Source organism: Neltuma alba, unplaced genomic scaffold (assembly GCF_004799145.2).
Source record: "Neltuma alba isolate B1F8T4 unplaced genomic scaffold, ASM479914v2 tig00011591_pilon, whole genome shotgun sequence".
Taxonomy (NCBI): Eukaryota; Viridiplantae; Streptophyta; class Magnoliopsida; order Fabales; family Fabaceae; genus Neltuma; species Neltuma alba.
Genome location: NW_021636244.1, coordinates 164509 through 190492, shown reverse-complemented (window position 1 = coordinate 190492; position 25984 = coordinate 164509). Strand labels below are relative to the sequence as shown.

Below are 25984 nucleotides of genomic sequence, written 5' to 3'. Positions count from 1 at the left end.
AAACTCTCTTAATAAATACACTTCTAGAAATTTGAACTTATGTTTTTCTCTTTACGAGGATAAAACTGTTTATCATATCAACTAACAGCTTGTTGGTAATAAAAGTTAGGGTTTTAAATAATAAAAAAATTAAGAGTAAGGTCAAAATATTAATTTAAACAATTGCATGTAAGATATTTGTCTAAAATGTAACGTTGGATTTATAATTAAAGACCTAATTGCGTTAATTCGATTTTTCAGATCTTAAATGTCAAGCTCTCAAGAAAAATTAGAAATTGAGTCAAGTGTAAGGAGAACCACTTGTTAGAATGTTTAGATTTGGATGAGAAAAAATTATGTGAAATAATCTGGGTCATTATTATAAGTTTTAAATAACAAATTTATAATTTATATTTATATATAAACCAAGGACAAAGGGAAAAAGTTTACACTGTCCGCGGGAAAATGAAGGGCAAAAACGTGAACGGCAGGATTCGAACCTGCGCGGGCAGAGCCCACATGATTTCTAGTCATGCCCGATAACCACTCCGGCACGTCCACTGCGATGTAGAGGGGCTGCAGAAGGATTATATTTAACTAACTACAGTACTCCTAATCTGTTCCTGAACTGAAGACCGGAACTAAGCAATTGGCGGACAGGTTTACTGATCGCAGCGGCGAAGGGGGAAGAACCAAGAGCGACCCAGACGACTGGTTGGTTTTCCTCTTCATTTTCTCATGCCCCATATCTTCTCAAACACTTATCAGCTCCTCTTTCTGATCGTTCGTGCGATTCATGCATTGATGAGTTTGGTGTTTAAGGTTTCAGCGTTGCGGCTTTATTTGGACGATGCTTCTGACTTCTTAGAGTTATGCAGTGATAATTGATTGTCCAAAATTTGCTTTTCTATTTTATATTAACAGAGAACATTATGTCATGCTTTCTAGTTTCTACTCTTTCCCTCATTTCTCCGAATTGGTTGTACTTAGCTATTCTTCGCGGCGATTTTGCTCATAGTCACAGTTTGAACTGTTATGCTGCTACCAGAAACTAGGAGACACGAGTCCTTGAGAGTGAGAGAGAGAGAGAGAGAGAGATTTATTTAACAAGTTGTACGGCCACCTGATACGTAGTGAAATTGTTCTTAGAATTCTTAGATGTAATGTTAGCTGTTGCTGTCATAGCCAGCAGTTGGTTGGTTGTTAATCGTTATATGCTAGTATATCAGCAAGGTCTTTAGGCTGTAGCTATCTTCATATTGTACATGCAATTGTGCAGTTTTGAGGTCCAGTAAGGTGAATCTTTTTAATACTCCTTTTCGCTTCGATCAGCTCCTGCACAGGTTTCTATGTCGTCCAGAACAGGAGTTTAAGTTCCCGCACTTGGGCTACCTTTCCGTGTATTTTGTCATGTCTAATAGTAAAACAAGTCCAAATAACGCTAATAATAGCAGAGGTTCAAAGCGGAACTTGCCCTCATGGATGACATCAAGGGAAAACGAGAAAAAAAGCTGTGGGGAGAAATCAATGGGGGCTGGTGAGGATGAGAAGTCTTCTGAGTGTGAGACACCTAACAAGAGCAAAGGCCAGGATGAAGGGAAATTTGTCGGGACGACCTCCAAGAAAGCTGAAAATAGTGGAAAATCTACAGCTCCTAGTTTGGAATCAAAAGGCTTCTCTAAACTTCTGGTACTTTTAACAATAAACCTTCAATTGATGAGCTTCATGGGTTTGGCTTTGTATTCATTGTCACCACTGAGGTAATGTAACTTTTAATGGACAGGAAGGGGTAGTTTTCGTGCTGTCTGGTTTTGTCAATCCTGAGCGCAGCATTTTGAGGTCCCGTGCCCTGGAAATGGGGGCGGAGTATCAGCCTGACTGGAACTCGGATTGCACTCTCTTGGTTTGTGCATTTCCAAATACCCCCAAGTTTCGGCAAGTTGAAGCTGATTGTGGAACAATTGTTTCAAAGGTCTACCTCATTATTTGCGTATGGCTAATTCGTATGCTTTCAAAGGTTTTGATGAGTTTCAACACAATCTAAACTTTATTTTCTTCATTTTTGACTGTTAGGATTGGATATTAGAGTGTTATGCCCAAAGGAAGCTTCTCGATATTGAAAGTTACCTCATGCATGTGGGGAAGCCATGGCGTAGAACGGATAAATTGCAGGAAATAGATGAAGGTAATATGGTTTTGTGTGCTATACTTAGAACCTCATGTTTGACTGACATCTAATGAATATAACAGGCTACTTGATAAAGTAAATTTTACATCTGAATGTGTTGCCTTTGCATTTTTAGTATTCCGTGGGAAAAGAAAATTGAAAATTTAAACACTATGCTGGAAATGAAGTATATGGGTACCACTCTTCTTGCCTTTCTCCTTACCAGTTTTTAGAATTTACTGAAATACTTTGTTTTGACCTGTATTATATAAATAATTGAGTTTGCAAGTACTGCTATTAGTTTATAAATTGTCACTTGATGTGACCATTAGAAATTTTTAGTTGCTATTCTTCTTCTTGCCTTAACCTTACGCCACATGATATCTTTTGGAATTTTCTCAAGTAATTGATTTTGCCATTGTGGCCATGTCCTTGTAAACTGAAGGAGTTTTTAAGCGCTACAATCAATCAGAAGTGCAATGAAATGTTTATCCCAAAAATAAATTGGAAAATAATATGGCTGGTGTAAGTTTTAACTGATAAATTATATAATGCATTTCATACAAAATTGAAACTCTCTAGAAATAAAAAAAATTACATATACTTTTTAAAAGGTCATTTCTATATTCATTTTCCTTTTTGGAAGTACATTTAGGCATGGCAATAAACTCATAGCCTATATTTTATATTTATCGAATGTCCCCAGAGGAACCCTATATTTTATATTTAATGCGTTGGTGAGTTGTTTCTCACTCTCTCTCCCTATTAATTCAACGATGCTTGCAGGGCAAAAATCACCCCTCCCCAGCAAATCTGCAAAGCATACTGAAAGAGAATCACCTTCAAAGTCATCCACCTCAACAAAATTAAAGGTAAAAGCTGACCTTTCTGTAAGCTACAATGCTGGTCTCCAAGAATAATAGTTCCAAATTTTAACTTTACATATTTACTAAATATATTTGTATCTTAATTTTGATCTCTATGTTTTGTGACATGCTTCCAGGGAAGTAAAAATGATCCTTTCAAGAAATGCTTTTCTGCTTCTGAAGTGAAGAAGTGGGCTATTGATGACATGAATAGAACAGTTGAGTGGCTGGAGAGTCAAGAAGAAAAGGTTATTAAGTGATCTCTTTCCCATCTTTCTATTGGCATTCTGTAACTTGTCCCTTGCTTGAGTTTGTATCCTTTAAACGAACCGTTTCTTGGTGTTTTCTCTTTTAAATTTTGATTTGCTTTATTAGTTCGTAATATTTGCTCTTTTTCCTAAAGCCTGAAACTCTGCCGTTTCATCGTATGTTTGATTATTATGTTTGCTTAAAGTGATATTTTCCTTATGTTAAAATGCTTTATGACCCTAGATAAAATTTAGTATTCGTTAGGAATTAAGGAGTCCAGAAGCATTTGCTGGAAAGCTTCATCTTTTCTGTCTACTCATTTCATGTGCCATTATTTTTATTTTCTTATGGAAAACTTGCAATGCTAAATGATTGACAGGTGTAACCATCTATTGTTGCAATTAAGTTGTGCTTAAGCTTTTTTCTTTCCTATTTAAAAAAAAAATATAATATCTGAATCTGCCCTTAATTTTATTTTACTTTCTCAGCCAGACCCAGATGAGATAGTGAAAATAGCTGCAGGGGGGATTCTTACTTGTTTGCAAGATGTAATTAGTTCCCTCAAGGAAAAACAGGTTATTCTTTCCTTCTGTCTTTTCTCCCTCTCGAGATGATTTGTTAACTTTGTAATCTAGAATCTTGTTTTCTGGCTTATTTTATGCACTCATATATGTAAGTATAATTAATTGTTTCGTCCATGCATGGATTATACTCTTTTATGCAGCGCTTTCATTTAAAATCCTGTTGGACTCAGAAAAATTTGGCATTGAGAGATATCGAATGCACAGTTCTGTTCTCATTCAATGACTTTCTCTGAGGGGTCGGCTTACACAGAAAATTGAAGTCAGGATCATTAAAATATGGTCCAATACGTTCCCGGCACTATATGAGCGAGAGAATATCAGTGTTTCTTACTGAACAATTTATTGCAATGCTCCTGCCTTGAGGGGGGATAATAGAATAATCCCTTCAAGCTTCAACTATTTTGGAAGAAATGTAAACAAGTCGAAGTGTTGGGAAGTACCATCAAATTATCAAATAGTCAGTTGTCAGACAAGAATCACAAGATTTAGGCTACATTTGATTCAATGGAAACACGGCACAAGGAAAGGCAAAGAATCGGATTTCATGGCCCTTTCGTTCTGGAAAGCCATACAAAAAAAATTTTCCACGATTTCATGGACGAAATGTTACTATGCTTCAGGGAAAGCATGGTCAAATTCCAAAACTCTGCCAAGCTTCCTTCTTTTATATTTTTATTCTGAAAGGAAGTTCAGTATTTTACGCTTTATTTATCTTCGTTCATTTTTTTTTTTTTATCCTAATGAACTTTTCTCAATAAAATATTTTGTTTCTATCTACATGTATACCAAGCATCACTTTTCAGTATTTATATTTTATAACAGAGCTTTATGTTTAATAGCTTCCTCCTTTCTCACTTGAACATAAGCATTATTTGGTAGCTCACATTTTCCCAATAAAGTCATTATTATGATCTAACCCATTTTACAAGTTGCACGTTTGCCTGCCTTTCGTCCCTACCTTGGGGAGTGGTTGGAATTCTTACTGTGTAACTAATAATAATAAGAAAATCTGCTCACTAGAGTGCATAAGACTGTTTCTTTGAATCCTGCTCTCTCCTGCCTGAAATTTTCCTTGCTCCTTTCTTCTCGTCTTTTATGGCCCTTGCAACATATCATTGTACTTGAATGCTCACAATTGGATCTTTCATGTATGTCCCTTTTAGCTCAACTTTCTCAATTTATGTCACTGACTTTTCTGTAGATTTGTAACGTATAACTTGCTAGCTATTTTTGTAGCTAAAACTTGCCTGTTAATTGATTTTGGCCTTTTGGACTTACTAAATATTATCATCAGGATGTCCGCAAAGCAACTGAGGACTGGAACTTCATTCCTCGAGTCGTAGAAGAGCTGGCCAAATTTGATGTTTCAGGAAACAATACAGCCTCGATATCAAAGGAAGATTTACGCAGACAGGCTCTGGAGTGTAAACGTATTTATGAGGTGGAACTTGACAATTTTGATGATAGACGGAAAAAGAAGTCAAAGGGAAATGAAGAACAGACTAGCAGAAACGAAAGAACAAAAGCCAATTCTGCTGGTGTACCCGCATATGACAGTGATGAGACAATTGAGATGACTGAAGAGGAAATAGATCTTGCATACAAGAATTTGGCCTCTACAGTATGTAAAACCTGATTGAATCTGTCACCTCGAGGATCTGGGGCTGTTATGTGGGCTTAACTGGTTTTCAGCAGAACTTTATACTTGAGTGAAAAATTGAATAGATGGAAAAGGCTAGCTTTGTGTTTGGGTGGCCTCTGTTTTTTCTTTTAGTTGGCCTTGTAATGTTCCAATTGTATCTCCTACCTCCGGACACAAGTGTTATTTTCCATCCTCGATTCTACCTCTTAGTGGTTAAGGTGCAAAGCCCTTTCAGTTACAAATCCTCGTATCGTTCAGAAATGCATATTTCATATTCTTCTATCCCTACGCCTTAACCTTTTGATATATTCATTTCATTTTTCACGTTCCACTTCAAAGCTAAAAGGAACAAGAGGCCAAGGGATGAAAGATATGAACTTGTATCTTAGATATGAAGGGTAAAGATGCATAGTTGAGGTGTGTCTGTGGCGTCCATGCGCAGCGTCTTGGACCTCGTATTTTTGTCTATTTGAAATTGGAAAAGTATTTTTACTCTTCTTTTTTACTGATTCAGGTAAGTTTTATCTTTGAAAAGTGGGATAACTATTCAGAATTACGTCATGATAATAATATTTTTGAAAGATAAGCTATGTCACCATGCAGATAACATCTCAATAATGATGGCAAACATTGAAAATTAAAAGGATGGAATTAATTGGGAGTATTATGAACTAATTTGGACGTGTGCAATTTTAAAATTTGTGATGGTGAAAGAATAATGCGATGTCAGCAATAAACTTGTGTGTAGATAATTCAATGTCTTAATCAAATTTTTTTTTGAATATGTTTATTTATTTTTATTTAATCTGTAAAAGTTATTAATGAGATAGTGGGGTTTATACATTATAAATGTGAGTGGTATGCACTGTAAGTAGCACTGTTTATAAATTTTTGTCTCACCTGATTTGTGGATTCTATTGATTAATCAAATTTCGAAAAAAAGGGTAAATTACGACCTGATTGAAAAAATAATAGATTTTTTTGGCCAAACAAAGAAAATAATAGATTGAAACCTGAATTTGATAGTCCAAAGTTATTACTGTGGAAGTTACTCTAAATTAGACAGCTATTATAATTTTTTTTAATTTTTCACTATAAATTTTAGGTAAACAATAATACAAAAGAATACATATTATTTTATGATGAACTTCTTTTTTTCTATGGATATGATGAACTTCCTATAAACTTATTATGTATATGAATTTATTTCTTTTATTATTTACTTATTTTCTCTTCAAGAATTGCGATAAAAAGTTCAAAGAATGTTGGAGAGAATACTTGATCAACATAATAATGCTGCATATCTTTTATTTTTTATGAATTAACAAGGGTGCACTTGGAAAAAAAAGACAGAGAAATTACTGCATGATTTTTGTTTATGAGGGCCTTTTTCTGTGGTGTAATTTTGTTTATTTTCATTTTTTCCCCCATTAACTATTTTTTTAAGGCTGTAAATTGCAGAGAATTTTCGGTGTGGCACCCATGGAATCCCCCGCAATTGGAAGGTCAAATACGCGAAGCAGCATCTTGGAGTGGCCACACGCGCAAACCCTCTTTAACTCTTTACATTTACAGCATTCTCGTTCTCGTCTCAGCTTCTTCTTCACAGTAGGGTTGCTGATAAACGCCACCATTCTCTGTTTTGTCGCACTTCCCCTTCCTGACGCTTTCTTCTGCTTTCTCTTATAGCCATACAGCCCAACTCACTTTCTCTCTCCACCGTAATAATGGGTGCTTCTCTGCCCCCTAAAGAGGCCAACCTCTTCAAGCTTATTGTTGTAAGCAGCCTTCGATTTTCTTCCTTTGTTTTTCATTTTCTGTTTATTTAGATTTTTTGATTGCCCCTCGTGGCTTGATCCAAGTTTCCTCACTTTCTCCTACTTTCTCAATTGCTTTGCCATCTTAAAACCCTAGATTCTGTTATAGGTATAATTAGTTTGTTACGGTTTATTTTGTTGCTGTGCAATGAAAGGAACTAATTTGGGGGTCTCCTGTTCAGTTATGTGGTTTTGTGGTATTGTAAGGTCGTCTAAATTTAGTGCCAGTTGAGATAAAGTTTTGTACTTAAGAATTTGAGCTTATTGCCTTCTCTATATGTTAGCTTATCCAGCAACTATTGAAAGCAGGAAGCTTGAACGACTTTCCACTTAATCAGTCTAAGTGTGGGGGGCTTATTCTTGTCAATGTGCCTGCCTAGACAACCTAATTAAATCTCGTGGTCATATCATGCATAACGAATATAATCAAATTATATATACTATGTATAGTGGAGAAAATTCCTTCGGATATGGTTGGTGACTGTTGTTATTATACTTTGCAAATGCTTTATCTACCTCTTAAAAAGGTGAAAAAAGAATTAAAGAAAAGACGAATTTTAAGTGAATTTATTGCTTGGGAAGATACTGGGTAATGCTCTTATTACTATTTCATGGACGGGATTGGGTTTCTTGGGATAAATACTGGTGCTTTAACCTTTAGATTTTATTTTAAAAAAAAAAAATCGATGTGTGAAAGTTCATGTTCGTGACCAAGGATATAAATAGATTTTGTTTATCTTTTCATGTTCATGACCAAGTATATAAATAGATTTTATTTATCTTAGTCATCAGGATATCTTTAGGCAAGGGGAAATACGTTTTTTCCTCATGGGTAACTGTTGGTTTGCGCTTATTATTCTTTACTTGTGTTCCTGTAGAAATCCTATGAAACCAAGCAATACAAAAAGGGGCTCAAAGCTGCTGATTCCATTTTGAAAAGATTTCCTCATCATGGAGGTGAGCATTTTGGTGTATTTCTCATGCTCTCACTTCTGGCCTGTAAAAAACTCATTATCCTTTTAAATGACTCAACGAAACATAATTTTTAATACTTTGTCAAGTTTTACATTCTTCATCTCCTCATACTCATTAACAGCAGACTTCATTAGATTTTTCTGACCATCTCCTTATTGTGTCTGATCCACCTTTGGTTGATAGAAACTTTATCAATGAAGGGTTTGACTTTAAATTGCATGGATCGTAAGTCTGAAGCATACGAGCTTGTTCGTCAGGGACTAAAGGTCTTCTTTTATCTTTGATTATACACCCTTAACCTATTTCCATTCATTGTCAGATAATCCAGCTTAATTTTTTGTTCTGGTGCAGAATGACCTAAAAAGTCACGTTTGCTGGCATGTTTATGGTCTGCTTTATCGATCAGATAGAGAATATAGGGAGGCAATTAAGTGCTACCGAAATGCACTGAAAATAGATCCAGACAATATCGAAATTCTTCGTGACCTGTCACTCTTGCAGGTAGCAATTTAATGCCTTTTGCCTCATTGCTTAATTGTAGCATTGAAACTCAAATCCTCCTTCTCTCTTTCAACTTTAAATTGGGTATTATTTTTTCTGTCATAGCCATAGTTAGGAATGTGACAATTTCAACTGTTTTGTTTCATCAATTTAGAAAATTCTGTTCTTGCTATGATGATTACTTCACTAGCCTTTTAGATTGTGTTGTCAATTATACTATGTTAATGCCCTTTTGTTGTCAATTTAAATTCATCTCTGGATAAAACTGTGTTGTATTACGATTTTTATCCATGGCTTAAATGTGTTAGATTAGTCAGTTTGGTGGGCGAACATGTCTTTCTATTTGCAAAATTTTTGCCTTTTTTTTTTTGTTTTCTTGAATGAAGAATTATACAAGCATAGTTTCATAAACTCCAAAGGATAGCTGCCCAAAAATTTATATGGCTTTACATCTGGCAACTGTACCCTGTTCGTTCAGTCTGTAATTTATGGGACTCAGCTAATCTATGACCGAGCAAGAAGTAACTAGGCGATATGGTTAGATACTGGAAGTATATTGAGAAGCATGGCAAAAGAGGAAGAACACATTAATTGAAAGTCTAAATTCATCACATTCTAAAGGGGCCAAAATTAACCCAGCTTTGCAATAGTGAGGTCATGAAAAAGCCATGCTTTGAACTGTATGGAATATTTGAAGTTCAAAATAGTTTTCATAAACTTGTAATCTGAAGTCACTGCTAAATTGATCCGAGGAGATGAGATGAGGCGAAGGTTAAGACCCTTAGTTCTAGACTGACCAGTAAACCCAACCTCAGTTTTAATTATATTAGACCATTGATTATTGAGGATCATTTCATTCTGAAAGCCTAAGGTGTTAGGAAAAGGCCTAAGAATGGTTATATTACTATCTCTAACAAGCCATTTAGCAAGAAGCACTATAGCCTTAAGCATGGGCGTAATTCAAGCCCACCATACATGGTGCTGAAATTTATTTAAATTAGAAGGATGGTGGCAACGCAAATTGAACTCTTCACTACTTATTTATAGAGACTTTGATATCATATCAAGGACCTTTTTATCCTAAAACTTAAGCTATCAGAAGGCCCATTAGTGGTTTATCAAGTACCAGCTGCACGTTCTTCCATTGGACCAAAATAACATCTTTGATGTAGATTCGTTCTCTTAAATGTATCTTTATGGTTTGTTTATATTGTGAATTATTTGGGCGTTTGTTGTTCTCTCTCATATTGTGGTTTTTTCCTTACTCATTTTCAGGCTCAAATGCGAGATTTGAGTGGCTTTGTTGAGACAAGACAACAACTTCTGACTCTGAAGCCAAATCATCGCATGAACTGGATTGGCTTTGCTGTTGCACATGATTTGAATTCTAAGTATTATTTCATTCCTTAGCTTTAAGTGTTGGTATCCATTAGTTGCTTATATTGTTCTGTTTCATTTATATTTCCATCCTCTATAAAGATGAGGATTGCAAGTCCTGCTTCCCTGCCCGTATGATTATGCTTATGAATGCATTATACATGTATGTCCTAAAACAGATGGAGTCAGCTTATTATTGCATTCATTGAAATTAACTTATTTATTAAAAATTCATGAGAAACAGTTTTTTTTTTCTTTGTTACATGAAAGGGTTTGAACTTTGGGTCTCTACCTACACCCCACCCTGAGAAACCGGCTTTGATGAATCAGAATTATTTTTCATTGTGCAATAGAGGCCACTAGTTATATGCCATTGACCATTTAACTAAATTAGGCTGTGTAATTGATCATATCTCTGTTTCTTTAGTTGCAATGCCATCTGTTGTCCTGGATCATTATGAGTTTCTTAAAAGAATCCCATGTAACTTTCCTCCGATTTATTGGTGGATTGCTTTGAGAATAGGTTGGAGAAAATTGTTGCTCTGTTTAGCCAAAAGATTCTTTAATATGGTAAAGATGTAGATATATGTATGAGAGAGATCTTTCATTTACTTCACTGCCGTAGCTTGGTTTGAAGGCTTGGATTATGTTACCAGGGTCTACACTAGCTTTGCTTTATTAATTGTTCATTGATTTTGTATTTCTTTGGTAGTCTTTTGTTCTGACTTATTTTAATATGTAACAGTGCATCCAAGGCCGTTGAAATTTTGGAAGCTTACGAAGGGACATTGGAAGATGATTATCCTCCGGAAAATGAACGTTGTGAGCATGGGGAAATGCTTTTATATAAGGTGTTTCCCCTTTGACATTATCTCCACCTGTTTCTTCTTTAATGTCATTTCGCATATTAAGCATTTGAGCTGTATTTCACATTAAGCCAGTGAAAGTTTTAACTGTCTTTTACTATTTCATATTAAATTTTGTTTATAATATGCTATATGCATTTTGAAACTGTGTGAGAGGATTTTGGACTTTGAACTATTAATACTAAGTTATTAACCAGTGAATTCTGATGGAACTCTGGAATTATATCATGAACAAGAATACCCATGTAACTAACATCAATGCTTAAGACAGCCAACCATTTTTACTAACCCAAGCAGCAACCAGATAAATTATATCAACGTGTAGTCAATTTTCTGGTTGATGCTAAGTGAAGTTTATCATATTTTACAGCTTTTATCAATTCGTTCATAAGATGTTTTTGTAATAGTATTGTGAGTGAGTATCCTTTGATATTATAGCCATTATCCTCTGTGATCTTTAGAGGATAAATGGACTGGCTAATCAAACACTGGAAATATGTGGTTATTCCAAATGGCAATATGAAATGTAAATCCTTTTGCTGTCAATTCTACATCTGGATATTCAAAAATAATAAACCTTTCTAGTGGTATTAATTTTGGTCTTAGCATTGATTTGAAAATGTATTTTTATGCGATGGTATTTTTATCCAGATCTTCTTGTTAGAGAAATCAGGATTGCTTGAGAGAGCTGTTGAGGAGTTGCACAAGAAGGAATCAAAAATTGTATGTATGTTTATTTCCTGGTTTAGTTTTATGATATAAGTGTAGGAGAATGGAAGGTTAAGTTGTTTGTCTTTGTGATCTTTTTAGGTTGATAAGCTTGCATATAAAGAACAAGAGGTATCTCTTCTAGTCAAGCTTGGTCGCTTAGAAGAGGGCGAAAGGCTGTACCAGGCCTTACTCTCTATGAATCCTGACAATTATAGGTGATCTTTCTGGCCACTTAGTTTCTTTGTTGAACTTTCTTTATTGCAAAGTCTGTCAAGAACTTGTACCTTTTATGTTTTCCTCTTGCTTTTGTCTTCTTTTGCGCCCTTCTATTTTCCTTAGGGGTTTTGTGTTTTTGCATATTAAGGTTCTGTTTATCTTGTTCCAATTGTCATTACTATGCATCTGTCATGCTTTGAATAAATTAAAATTAAACATCACTTTGCACTGATATGAATTGTTATCTATTTGATGGCGCTCAATTGGGATTGGGTACTCTTCCCCAAAAGGTAGCTATTGAGACGGAAGAACCAACCCTCTTGAATACTTCATAGGACATCTATTACTAGCTCAATGTTGGACTTAGGCATCCCATGCTACCTTAATCTTCATCACAATTCTTTTTGTTACAATATGCTGTCTGGATTTTATAAAGATAGATAATACGGTTTATAGAAACCCCGTTTATCTTTGAGGCTGTAAAGAATAATCATGTTGGAATACTTCTGTGGGTGATTTAATCAGACCATTTTAGGGGTCTTATTCTTTTCATTTTCTTTTTGCTCATGGGAGACGATCTTTTTATGGATGTTCACCTCTCATTTACTCTGGTTTAGACTTTGGAGTCTCTAGTTCATTTGTAATTTACATTTACATAAGCTTCTATATTCGAAAGCAGGGTAAGTTGTAGCTGCCCGTGAACCAGTTTTGCTCAATAATTGATAAAAGGAAATTGAACTTTATCTGTTTAGGATTATACAACTGTAATTTGGTTTTATTTGACAGAGTAATATAGTTTATCTAGTCTGAATAATTGTGGACTTGTGGAAGCTAAATCTGTTTCTTTTGCTTCATATTATTATTCAGATACTATGAAGGCCTTCAAAAATGTCTTGGATTATATTCAGATGATGGCCATTATTCTCTTGATGAGATAGAACGGTTAGATGCATTATACAAATCACTTCGGCAGCAATATAAATGGTCTTCTGCTGTTAAGGTAACGGTTTATGCTTTTGTTTTTATATACTCTTCTTTAATTTTCTTTAAGATGGTTCTGTCCTGTATCAAAAAAAAAACAGTAGCTACTATTTTCACATATTATCTGCATGAGGAAGGATATTTTCATTTGCGTCCCTGTTTCAGGTTTCATGTTGCATGTATTTTCTGCATTTTCAGTACCCCGTTTAGCTTTAATGAAAAGCCTCCTCCCCAAAAAAAAAAGGGAGAAGAAAAACAAAACCATTTCGTGCACAAACACTTCATAGAAGGCCAGGATTTCCTTTTACCATGCTACATGACAGGAACTTGGTGTGTACCAGAATTGAAATATCTCTTAGCATGAAAAGTGAAATTATCATGAGTGTTTTTTGTCTTTTCCATGATTACTGTACGAAATAGATCCTGGTTTGATGGTTATTATGAGGGAAAACTGTTTAGAGATAATTTTGACTGTATCATCTATCAAAGAATACTGGTATAGTGACATGGTTTTCCAATAATTTTAACAATGAACAATCTTATTGAAGTATCCATATTTTAGAATGGAACTCATTCTCCATTGGATCTGTATATGTGCGCCAGAGAATACCACTTGATTTTCTACAAGGTGAAAAATTTAAAGAGGCAGCGGATAATTATGTTAGGCCACTCCTAACTAAGGTATATGCAGCTTTTATTTTTTTAATAATATACAACCTCTCCTCGTCTAGTACCGTCAAAACTACTTGACATTTCCTGTTGGGTACTTTCAGGGGGTTCCATCCCTGTTCTCTGATCTTTCTCCATTGTACCATCACCCTGGGAAGGTTAGTTTTATCACTTCTCTGCTAATACTAAAAGATTTTGGAGCATCTTAAGATTATAATATAATATGCTAGTAGAAAATTTTGCTTCCTTTCGGCATTAAAGTATATAACCTTCTTGCCTCTAACAGGCAGACATTCTGGAACAACTTATTCTGGAGCTAGAGCATTCAATTAGGACAGCTGGTCAGTACCCTGGGAGGTAAGAGAAGCCTCGTAACCACTGTGCTGTAGCACAAGAATTATAAATATGTGTAGCAGGTTTGGTTGGCATTTAATGTCTCTTATCAGGAAATCCATTCGCGAAGATAGAGTTATACTAACGGATATTTAGAATCATTATGGACTAATATGAGAATGACAACCTGTTAAAGACCAACAGGAGCATTGATTTTATGTCTCTGATCATATAATGTTTAGGTTTAATCTTTTACGAATTCTGTGAGACAAATTAACGTACATGTCAAGGATAGCTGCATGTTAAAAAGATGGACACTTTTGCCATGACATTCCACGTATAAAATGGTTTCAAATTTGGACAAGGGAAATTGTGTGCAAATTATGTGGGCTGAGCTCTGAAATGGGATGTTGAATGCAGAGACATGTAGCGTGTCGCATAGTTTTATCTGAGTTTTGGTGCTTAGGAGCTTTTCTCTTCTACTGAATCCTAACCATAATTTATCGTGTACAGTTTAGAAAAAGAGCCCCCTTCTACTCTAATGTGGATCTTGTTTTTATTGGCTCAGGTTGGTAGCCCTCTTTTGGACCCTTTTCAGATGCATTTTCAGTGCATCTCTCCATTTTCTTTACTCTTCTGAATTTTGAATTTATACTGTTACAGCATTATGATAAACGGGGCCAACATGAAGTTGCTCTTTCAAAAATTGATGAGGCTATAGAACATACGCCTACTGTTATTGATCTATATTCTGTCAAGGTTTGTTCATACTTTTAATGATTCTTGTTATATTCACCTTTTTTTTTTTTCGTGAAATAGTATATTCATGTTTTAGTCTACTTAATTTTTGCATAAATCCTTCTGTGATATTATAAAACTTTCTATTCTATTTAATGGAGTATGACAATCAAAATTGTGTGCATGGGCTGATAACTTTTAGCCTTCCTGCACTCAGTATGAACATGTTACCCAAGTCACTTTTGCTTTTCTTACCTGTTAAACTCTTACTGCTATGCTATATGTAGCAGTATAGTGAAAAAACGCTCGAATACCAGATGCTTTTGTATTTCTTCCACTGCATAAGTCATAATTTCTACAGATCATATCTACACAGAGAGATGTATGTTTCGGATTCTTTGGAAATTACCAAGTTAATATTATTAGAAAAAAGGCTCTTCTATAATGGATAAAAAAAAAAAAAATCTTAATCAACTGAGAAAAATAGAGAGGTAAAGTGATAACATCATTAGTGAGCTGATTTTGAGCTTGATGGCACAGATGAGTGATATTGAATTAAGTCAGTAGTCTAGGTTAGCATCGTGGTGATGCTTCCTTATTGTCAACAGTATACATAAAATTTTGTTGAATTGTTTTGTATTTCTTTGTATACCAGAGCCGGATACTGAAGCATGCTGGTGATTTGGCTGCTGCTGCTGCATTTTCAGATGAAGCTAGATGCATGGATCTTGCTGATCGCCATATCAACAGTGAATGCGTTAAGCGCATGCTGCAGGCTGATCAGGTTTTCATCTTTCATATTATTTAATCTGAATTGCATTCACACCTGCACTGTGTTAGTCAATAAGCTTTTCTTTTACTGTTTCTTACCACTGAATTGACATTTTTTGTTGTTACAAGGTGGCTTTGGCAGAAAAAACTGCTGTTTTGTTCACAAAGGATGGGGATCAGCACAACAATCTCCATGACATGCAGTGCATGTGGTCTGTATCTGATGATGTGTAACATTGGGTGCTATCCAAAGGATAGTGTTTTTCCTTATTTAATGCCTTTCTTATCATGTATCTTTGAAAGGTACGAGCTCGCCTCGGGGGAAAGCTATTTCCGTCAAGGTGATCTTGGGCGGGCACTCAAAAAATTTTTGGCAGTGGAGAAGCATTATGCTGATATTACTGAGGATCAATTTGATTTCCATTCATACTGCTTGAGGAAAATGACTTTGCGGACTTACGTGGAAATGCTTGCATTTCAAGACAGACTGCACTCGCATGAATATTTTCATAAAGCAGCAGCTGGAGCTATCCGGTGGGTAAAATGTTGTTTGGGAAAATCCCGAAAAAATACCTCTTGAATTTCAAAATCTCAAGTTAGAAATTACTACAAATGTGTTGTCATTTGCTTTTCAAGTGTAGTCAATTGCTATTAAAGTTTAGTAAACAAAACTAATTTAGAATCTTACAATTCTAGAGATATTTTTTTTGGGATTTTCTCTTGTTTTTTCTTCCCTTTTCTTTTGTCTTTTCTTCTCTTACTTTTATTTCTGGTATGAGTTTTAGACAATCCTCACCTGGCAGCTTAAGCTATTTTAGTGATTTGGATGAGCCCAAGTACAAACCCCTATAAAATTAACATGGTACTAGAGCACTGGAAGAAAAGGGCCTAACTGCCTTCTAGGTTCAAGAACATGAGTCCAGATAATGAAGAAAAAATGGAACACAGGAGCCCAGGCAAGATAAAATTGGACCCATACAGTAAGTCGACTCAAAAAATATTGTAGGACCTGAGGCCCTTGAGATTCCAAAAACACAAGCCTACTCTGAATAAAATTGGGCCCAAGTGATAACTGGATTCAAAAGGAGTCAAGTACAGTTACATTGGAGAGTGTACGTAAATATCATTTTCACATCTAAAGGCCGTAAGAAATATGAAGGCTACGTAAAATTGAGGCAGTCTTTACCAGTTAGCTCAAAGCTATTTTGGTGATATGGATGAGCCCAAGCACAGGCCCATACAAAACATTAATAATTGTCTAGCACATTCAAGAGCTCTTCATTCCTTTAATGTTTTAGATACAAATTCTTCTGCTCCAATGCCCATTGGGAGGCTGAAAGTGCGATGGGTTATAGTTTTGTTACTAATTTCATTAAACAATTTATTTTGAGTGCTACAAAAGTTCGGCCTGAATGAAAGTCCTGCTTTTATGGCAACTTCGTGACAAATGAAATGCAATTTTGATGCACTACACTCACTGGTTTTGTATATATTGTCTCATTGATGTTAGATTCTTTGCTGCAGATGCTATATAAAATTGTATGATTCTCCTCCAAAGTCTGCAGCTGAGGAGGATGAAGATATGTCCAAGTTGCTTCCATCTCAGAAAAAGAAGATGAGGCAAAAACAGAGAAAGGCAGAAGCACGTGCTAAGAAAGTATTGTCTTTTCTATAGCTTTTGCTGAGCTTGTTGTTGGAACCCCTCTTACCTATTGAATTATTTTCCTTTTAGGAGGCAGAAGAAAAGAATGAAGAGTCAAGCACCAGTGGTGTATTGAAGTCTGGAAAGCGGCATGTAAAACCTGTTGATCCAGATCCACGGGGTGAGAAGTTGTTGCAGGTTGGTTTTCAATACTTGTAGTGCCCACTGAGATTCACATTTTCATTTGATGTTTGGTTTGGCTCAGGCCTATTTTATAATTCCTTTCCTGTCTCATTTGCATCTTGCTTGCACTTAGGTTCAAGATCCCCTCTCAGAAGCAACAAAATACCTGAAGTTGCTGCAGAAGAACTCACCCAATTCATTGGAGACACACTTGCTAGCATTTGAGTTGTATATGAGAAAACAGAAGATTTTGCTTGCCTTTCAGGTTTGCGTTAAAAAAGAACTCAACTTTATTAGGCATCTTATTCGTTCCGTTATTAGGCTTGTACTTGACCTGCATTGGACGTTGAGGTTCTCTTCTTGCTATTTAAAGCACATTAGATGGGTCTGTGGGAGCTCTTTTTTTGTTTTTTAATTTAAAATGATTAATAAATCCATCATGGAATTAATGTAAACATTGCCGATACCAAATTTCATTCGTGGGAGATAATTGAAGTAATTTTAGTTCATTAGCATGTTGGTGTGATGCTGCCTTTATCATTGTACAATTTGATGCGATTTCATTTGACTTGTAGGCTGTGAAGCAGTTGCTGAGATTGGATGCTGAACACCCTGATTCTCATTGCTGCTTGGTATGGTATCCCTTCTGAAGTTAGGGGATTAATGGAGTTTATCTTTTTAATGTATGATATATTAAAATGATAATATAAATTGAAATATCTGATCATGTGTGCTGTAATCCGTGGCGTTATTGTACTTCTCACATATATATATCTAATCTATATATTGTCATATGCATCGTGAGGGGGGAAAAAAAGTATTCTTCCTTATTTGTCACCAGGTTGTTACCCCGCCCCTGGTTTTCCTTGTGCAAAATTCTGAAATGTCTTGTTTTCTTGACATTTTCTGTTTTTATCAACTGCCTGAAGAAAAAATGATCATTTTTCTGCTGTCTGCTGCAGATTAAATTTTTCCATAAAGTGGGGTCCATGAATGATCCAGTGACTGACAGTGAGAAACTCATATGGAGTGTTTTAGAAGCTGAGCGCCCTACTATTAGGTTCTCATGTTCACTTTATCTTTTTCATATATATGGAGCTAATGTATACAATTATCTTGATCCGGTTGTCATTAGATCTAACTCTTGTTTATTCCTTCTGTATAGTCAGTTGCATGAGAAATCTCTGGCCGATGCAAACAATGCTTTCCTTGAAAAACATAAAGGTCGTAGTCAATGCTATTGTTACCAGTTATGGCTTATATTATTTGGGTTAATATCATTGTTATTCTTTATAATTTGATCAGATTTTGGTTTTGATCACGTAGTTTCAAATCATTGGTCTTAGACCCTATGGGCTATAGTTTCATAAACATTTGGTCTGAGTTTAACAAATAGTCCCTATACTTTAAATAAGTTTTGGTTTTGGTCCTGAGAGTTTGTGTGCAGAAAAGCTGTATTTTATTCCACAGATTTGTGCGATACATATAGGGAGAGGAGTGATTCAGCATATCGCATGAAATCCTCCAGATTTAATAAGGAAGCAAAACAGGAAATAAATATATTCTGTAATCCCTAATTTAGCGCCCAAGGATCAGGTCTTTAACGGTTAGTAAATCAGTATACATAGCTGTAATGATTCTTGGTTTAATAGGATGATTGGGCCTCTCCCTAGGGCCCATTTCCGACACTCCCCCTCAAGTTGGAGAATAGATGTTAATCATTCCCAGCTTGCTAGTCAACTCGTCAAACTTGTTCTTGATCAATGGTTTGGTCATCACATCCGCAATCTGTCTTCCAGAGGGAATGTAGGTTAGGTCGATCACTTTAGCTTCAATCTTTTCCTTGATGAAATGACGATCAATTTCAACATGTTTTGTTCGGTCATGTTGGACAAGATTGTTTGCAATCTTGAGTGCAGCCATATTATCACACCACATTTTAATTGGTGCATTTATTTCTATACCAAGTTCCCTTAGCACGTGTACTACCCATATCCCTTCACAAATGCCAAGAGCCAGAGCTCTATATTCAGATTCAGCTGAGCTTCTTGATACAACTGGTTGCTTCTTGCTCCTCCAAGTCACAAGATTTCCCCACACAAATGTACAGTATCCAGTAGTAGAACGTCGGTCATAGATAGCTCCTGCCCAATCAGCATCCGTGTAGACTTCTATATCTTTGTCTCCCTCTATGCTGGAGTTTCTTTTTGTACCATCTGTATAGATTTCTACATTTTTCTGTCCACTTTTAGCAAAATACAGACCTTTACCTGGAGTAGTTTTAAGGTACCTGAGAATTCTTTGTACTGCTTCCATGTGTTCCTTTTGGGGGTTGCTTGCAAACTGACTTACTACCCCTACTGCAAATGAAATGTCTGGCCTGGTGTGAGACAAGTAAATTAGCTTCCCCACTAGTCGCTGGTACTGTTCCTTGTTAACTGATTTTCCATCAGGTTTGACTTCCAAGTTACAATTGAGCTCCATAGGGGTCGCAGCAGGTCTGGCTCCCACCATGCCTGTTTCTTTCAATAGATCCAAGGTGTACTTCCTCTGAGTCACACAAATGCCTTTTGGAGATCTAGCTACCTCTAACCCGAGGAAGTATCTTAGATTTCTCAAATCTTTTACTTCAAATTTTGCTGCCAATTTCTGCTTCAACGCTGCAATCTCTTCAGGGTCATTTCCTGTCAAAACTATATCATCTACATAGACAATTAGGACAGTGATCTTATAATTAGAGCGTTTCACAAACAAAGTGTGGTCAGTTTGACATTGCCTATAACCAAACTCCTTAACAGCCCTTGTGAATTTTTCAAACCAAGCCCTTGGTGATTGTTTTAACCCATATAAAGATTTGTGTAGTTTACATACCTTTCCACGGGTTCCAGGACCTTCTAATCCTAGGGGTATTTGCATGTATACCCCCTCCTCTAAGTCTCCATTTAAAAAGGCGTTTTTAATGTCTAATTGATGTAAGGGCCAGTCCAGATTGGCAGCCAAAGAGAGAAGAATATTTATAGTATTAAATTTGGCTACCGGAGCAAAAGTCTCTTGGTAGTCTATGCCATAGGTTTGAGTAAACCCTTTTGCAACTAATCTTGCCTTATACTTGTTGATGCTACCATCAGGATTAAACTTCTTTGTAAAACCCATTTACTCCCAACAACAGATTTCCCAGGGGGTAAATTAACTATTTCCCATGTTTGGTTCTTGACTAGAGCCTTTAATTCATCATTAATAGCTGCTTTCCAGTTAGGGTTTGAACTAGCCTCATTAAAAGACTTTGGGATTTCCTCATTATCAAGATTAACCACAAACGCTTTAAATTGAGAGTTAAGCTTATCATAGGAGACATACCTCCCAATAGGGTGTCTAGTGCAACTCCTTTTGCCTTTTCTCAAAGCAATGGGCCACTGTAGATCTTCAGGATTAATCTCAGGATAAGATTCATGACTCTGCCTTGGAATGTTAATGGGTTCTTCTTTGGTTGTTGGCTGTTCTGTTGTGTTCACCTCTGTCTCTGTGGTATGTGACTGCTGGTTTGTCTCTTGGGGGGCTTCAGGTATAGGTTCAGTGTTATTGGGCACTTCTAGAATTGTTTCAGGTCTGTTGGGTGCCATGTCAGGGGTGTGTGGTGTTTTTTCTGGTGTTGTGACAGTTGTTGCAGGGTCACTGGACGGTGTAATAAGGTCAGGTTCAAAAATAGGTGTCTCTATAGGGGCTGCTGGTGATGCTAGGGTACCATTACTGTTTTGATTTCTTTGCTGTTCAGGTTGTGTGTCACTAGTATAGTTACTATCAGGACAAGTTAGCCATTCATTAGCTCTCTCCCCCTGAATGGGTAATTTGGGGTAAAAGGGTTGTGATTCCATAAATTGAACATTCATGGTGACATAGACACGTCTAGTGGTAGGAGAATAGCACTTGTAACCTTTTTGGGAGGAAGAGTAACCTAGAAAAATACATTTAAGAGCTCGAGTATCTAATTTGCCACCATCTTCATTGAACACAAAAGCTGTGCAACCAAAAACACTTTTAGGGAGATGGTTGAGGAGGTAGGAATTGGGATAGGTTTCTAAAAATTTATCAATTGGGGTTTGAAACTTTAGTACTTTGGAGGGCAGCCGATTGATTAAATAGGTGGCAGTGAGAACTGCATCACCCCAATAAATATTGGGAGCATTACTCCCAATTAAAAGTGAGCGAGCAACTTCTAAGAGGTGCCTATTCTTCCGCTCAGCTATCCTATTTTGCTGTGGTGTGTATGTGCAAGAAGTTTGATGATGAATCCCTTTTTCAATAAGAAAATCTTTAAATTTTGTATTCACATACTCCTTTCCATTATCACTTTGAAAAACTTTTATAGAAACATTAAATTGAGTTTGAATAAAGGCGTGAAAGTGCTAAACAGTGGAAAAACTTCTGATTTGTCTTTCATTAAAAAGAGCCATGTGAGGCGTGTATGGTCATCTATGAAGGTAACAAACCACTTGGCCTTGGAGTTAGTTTCGATTCTAGAGGGTCCCCAAACATCACTATGAATGAGTGTAAAGGGAGTAGTAGGAGTATAGGGGTTCGCTGGATAGGAATTTCGTGTCTGTTTAGCAAAGTGACAGGTGTCACACTGAATTTGAGAAGGAGATATTTTATTCATGAAATTGGGAAACAGGATTTTCATATAATCAAAGTTAGGATGGCCTAAACGGTAATGCCATAACATTATTTCATCACGGGACATAGCAGCATTGTTTGGAGTCACATGAATAGCAGAAGTAGCAGTAGCTAGGGGGCTTTTATTTTTCAGGTTCCCTTCAAGGTAGTACAGCCCATTACATTCTTTAGCTTTGCCAATTAGCTTGCCCAAGACTAAATCCTGAAAGACACAATGAGATTTATTAAAACCAACTAGGCAGTTTAATTTATCAGCTATGCACTGTACTGACAGTAGGTTGCAGTGTATATCAGGCACATAAAGTACATCATGAAGAATGATATCAGTAGATAGAATTACAGTGCCAGATCCCATAACCTTTGCATATTCATTGTTTGCTACCTGCACACGGGAATGCTGTGAATATGAACTAAACACAGAAAATAGTTCTTTAAATCCAGAAACATGATTAGTAGCTCCAAAATCGACCACCCAGATATTTTTTGAATTAGTAACTGTTCTAAGTGCAGTTAGAAGTTCTGTACCTGTATGAGCTAAGGAAACAGTTGGCGTATCCTCACTTAGCTTTTCATGGGAGTATTTGTCAAGGATTTTCCTCAATATTGCAAGCTCCTCATGCTTTAGGATTTCACTTTCATTGGGGGTGTTACTAGTTAGAAGTCCTTTACCTTCTCCCTTAGGCCGTGGCTTCCAATTGGCTGGCTTGCCATGGATCTTCCAGCATGTGTCACGGGTGTGGCCATTTTTGTTGCAATGGTCACACCTTAGGGACTTCTTTCCCCTTGTGTCTCCACCTTGGTTGCTTCTAGTCACCATGGCCGAGCCTTCAGTTATGGTTGATGGGGAAACCAAAGATGGATTTTGAACCAGTGCTTTCCGGCTCTCTTCATTCTTAATCATATTGAAGGCATCTTCCAGTGATGGAAGGGGCTTAATGCTCATTATTCTTCCCCTGATATCTTCAAAAGAATCGTTAAGGCCAAGAAGAAAATCATAACATCGGTCTCGGTCTATTACCTGTTTGAAGTAGACTTCATCTGTATGGCAGGACCATTTGTGTACTTCATAGAGATCTATTTGCAGCCACAGTCGCACCAGGGCACTGTAGTACTGGGTGACAGACTTCTCCCCTTGAGTGAGGTTGCGTAGCATGCGTTTGAGTTGGAAAATAGCTGCTGTATTTTCCTTAACAGAGTATGTCTGCCTTGCTGATTCCCATATTTCTCGTGCGGAACTAGCAAGTAGGTAGTTTTTGCTAATTTCAGGAAGCATGGAATGAACAAGCCACGTCATTACGGTGTTGTTTTCTGCACACCATGTTTCATACTGTGGGTCCTCGGTTTTTGGTGGCTGAGGGTTCCAAATAAGGTATTTTTCCTTGTTTCTTCCACGCACAAACATGAGAATATTTCTGGACCACTGGAGGTAGTTGTTGCCATTGAGGCGGTGGGATATAATCAGTTGGGACAAGGAATCTGGTCCAGATCCATTTGGTGCGCCTGAACTAGTTGACCGCATCTCTTCTGACTCGGTCATATTCTGGGGTGCAGTTGTCACTGAGGTGGACTCACCCTCAGCTGTAAAAGCTCTGGAATTTCGTGTCAGAGCTTCTTTGAAAGACATGAGTGGTAGCGCTCTGATACCATGAGAGTTTGTGTGCAGAAAAGCTGTATTTTATTCCACAGATTTGTGCGATACATATAGGGAGAGGAGTGATTCAGCATATCGCATGAAATCCTCCAGATTTAATAAGGAAGCAAAACAGGAAATAAATATATTCTGTAATCCCTAATTTAGCGCCTAAGGATCAGGTCTTTAACGGTTAGTAAATCAGTATACATAGCTGTAATGATTCTTGGTTTAATAGGATGATTGTGCCTCTCCCTAGGGCCCATTTCCGACAGGTCCCTATATTTAAACTCAAACCAAGTCCTTATGAAACTATGAGGACCAAAACCAATTGTTGGAAACTACAGGGACTGAAATCAAAATTTAATCGAACTGTAAGAACCAATAATATTGTTAGCCCATATTATCGTGTTTCTAGTACCAATAGGACGAGTGCTAGCATGAGCAGCATGTATTATGATGTCTCTTGCTGTTAGGTCAGAATCTTGTGAATTTTTCAAAGTCGTCTCTCTATCTCTCAGTAATCATCAGCTTTTATTGGGACCTTGTGTGGCTCAAGCTTGTTTACAATGTCCTCTTATTAGATGACTCTCTTATTTGCAGATTCTTTGATGCATAGAGCTGCCTTTGCAGAAATGTTGTACAATTTGGATCCCACCAGGAAGTCAGAGGCTGTGAAGTTGATTGAAGACTCGACCAATGATCTAGCACCAAGGTACTGCCTTTTTATTTCTCTACTGTTTTCTTTTGCCCTCTAAATCTATGTAATTCTATTTTATGAAGCTTGCAATAATTTCCCCTGCACAGAAACGTAGCCCTGGGACCAGTCAAGGAGTGGAAACTTACAGACTGTGTTGCAGTTCATAAACTTCTGGGGTCTGTCCTTGATGAGCAGGATGCTGCATCGAGTGAGTATAAAATGTTCACCTAATTTAGAGGTTTTGCTTTTGCTAAACATTCAAATGAATAATGCACCTAAATACCTATATTTGGTGTCGCCAGACTTGAAGTGGCACCTTTGTGGGTGAACGGGGTCACAGACCAAGTTCATGTCCAAGGATAATAACTGAATTTTATTTTTTTTTGTCCAAATTGTTGAGAGATTTAATGCGGTAATTATAAAATTTCCTTACCTTGTTTTGAGCTGTTTCTCTGTTTTCATTTTCTCGTCTCTGTAGCTATTGCTGCGTACCTTGTAATGTTGCATAACAAAAACTTTTGCTTATCTTGGTACTCTTATTAGATAATTAAGCTTTTTCTCTGTTTTCATTGCTCTAGAAGTAGGAATTATCTTTTTTAGTATTACAGTGTAGAGAATGAACATATAGGGAGGAAAGAAAAGCTAGAAGCCTGTTGGTGATATAATTTCATGATAGATTTTTATGTATCAATGGGAAATGATATAATTTGCTTCTGGTACTAAAGATTTGTGCTCCCACTCGCAGGATGGAAAGCACGTTGTGCCAAGTATTTTCCCTATTCTACATTCTTTGAGGGCAGCCATAGCTCTGCCTCTCCTAACTCAGTCTTGAATCAGATATGTAAGAATGCTGAGAATGGGAGTCCTAACCATTCAGTGGGTGCTCAAAATGCAAACTCCATTACCTCAAATGGCAATTTAGAGGCATTTAGTAAACTCGCCATTTGACACAGTTGAATACATAGATTGGAGCAAACAGAGTCGCTTGTCACTTGGTTGGTCATGGAAACCAGGCTAGTTTTGACATTTCTCTAAGTAGACCAAGTTGCAATTTGCAACTAGAGGTCATTCTGAGTTTTGGAGCAAGCCATGGCAAGTTCTGCGAGCAAGTCACTCAATTCTCTGAAAGTTGTCTTTTGCAAATGTGTATAATTTTGCGTCAATTACGTTCAGGTTGAATTTTTCATTTCACCCCATTTTCCTGAGACATACAGGGCTCCGAGGATTTGCACCGTCGTCCAATCTTGTCGTTTAACTTGTGGGGAGGGCTACAGGAATTTCTTTCTGGTTTCTGGTTTTGGATCCGGCCAACAGCACATATATATACCAAGAGCCTGTTGTACTAAGCCTATTTTGTTGGCTCATTCAATCATGTATAAACAATGACTGAAAATTTTGCATCAAAATCTACTTTTTTGACTGAGCTTTAGCTTCTAATGAATTTTAGTCGAGTTTTTTTTTTGGCCCTTTTGCAGTTGTGTTGTAGTTATCTGTCGGGAACTACTGTGAGGGAATTGATTGATAAATGACTTTAATAAACACCCATTGAGAAGATTTGTATTGCGCAGAGCTTTTTGCTACTTCGCGCGCCTAGCTAAATTCTCCTTCAGAAATTCCAAAGCCTACTTATGCTGTTGTTCGCTATTAAAGGATCAAATATAGGCGATTTTGTTGTCAATCTGTTATCCATTAGATATCTCGTAGCTTAGTGCTTGA

The 25984-nt window shown here is 36.7% G+C and overlaps 2 protein-coding genes and 1 non-coding gene across 3 annotated transcripts; 2 read left to right on the top strand and 1 right to left on the bottom strand.

Moving 5' to 3' along the window:
- Nucleotides 1–458: 458 nt before the first annotated feature.
- Nucleotides 459–540, bottom strand: TRNAS-AGA (transfer RNA serine (anticodon AGA)). Its single transcript has one exon. It is a non-coding gene; the product is annotated as a tRNA-Ser (tRNA).
- A 107-nt stretch (nt 541–647) lies between these two features.
- Nucleotides 648–5775, top strand: LOC114715450 (DNA-repair protein XRCC1). The gene is made up of 8 exons (XM_028900319.1): nt 648–693; nt 1312–1668; nt 1763–1951; nt 2053–2164; nt 2933–3018; nt 3150–3260; nt 3750–3836; nt 5140–5775. Exons 2-8 carry the CDS (start codon nt 1390–1392, stop codon nt 5479–5481), a joined length of 1206 nt encoding a protein of 401 aa, XP_028756152.1. The 5' UTR covers nt 648–693; nt 1312–1389; the 3' UTR covers nt 5482–5775.
- Nucleotides 5776–7035: 1260 nt separating this feature from the next.
- On the top strand, nt 7036–25824 carry LOC114715446 (N-terminal acetyltransferase A complex auxiliary subunit NAA15). The gene is made up of 26 exons (XM_028900311.1): nt 7036–7265; nt 8183–8261; nt 8463–8545; nt 8631–8780; nt 10056–10171; nt 10903–11008; nt 11675–11746; nt 11834–11949; nt 12818–12950; nt 13535–13612; nt 13705–13758; nt 13887–13957; nt 14447–14501; nt 14597–14692; nt 15327–15455; nt 15572–15654; nt 15746–15976; nt 16967–17099; nt 17175–17282; nt 17401–17532; nt 17843–17899; nt 18230–18327; nt 18433–18491; nt 24172–24283; nt 24376–24476; nt 25014–25824. The coding sequence occupies exons 1-26, from the start codon at nt 7215–7217 to the stop codon at nt 25214–25216; spliced, it is 2706 nt and encodes a 901-aa protein (XP_028756144.1). The 5' UTR covers nt 7036–7214; the 3' UTR covers nt 25217–25824.
- Nucleotides 25825–25984: the final 160 nt, after the last annotated feature.

Excerpts from the sequence above, each read along its gene's own strand:
- LOC114715450 (XM_028900319.1), top strand. The coding sequence starts at position 1,390 with ATGTCTAATAGTAAAACAAGTCCAAATAACGCTAATAATAGCAGAGGT. Across the intron at positions 1,952-2,052 it reads GTGGAACAATTGTTTCAAAG|GATTGGATATTAGAGTGTTA; the intron begins GTCTACCTCATT and ends TTTGACTGTTAG. Across the intron at positions 3,261-3,749 it reads TGGAGAGTCAAGAAGAAAAG|CCAGACCCAGATGAGATAGT; the intron begins GTTATTAAGTGA and ends TTACTTTCTCAG.
- LOC114715446 (XM_028900311.1), top strand. The coding sequence starts at position 7,215 with ATGGGTGCTTCTCTGCCCCCTAAAGAGGCCAACCTCTTCAAGCTTATT. Across the intron at positions 13,958-14,446 it reads GCTGGTCAGTACCCTGGGAG|TTTAGAAAAAGAGCCCCCTT; the intron begins GTAAGAGAAGCC and ends TATCGTGTACAG. Across the intron at positions 14,502-14,596 it reads TCTTGTTTTTATTGGCTCAG|CATTATGATAAACGGGGCCA; the intron begins GTTGGTAGCCCT and ends ATACTGTTACAG.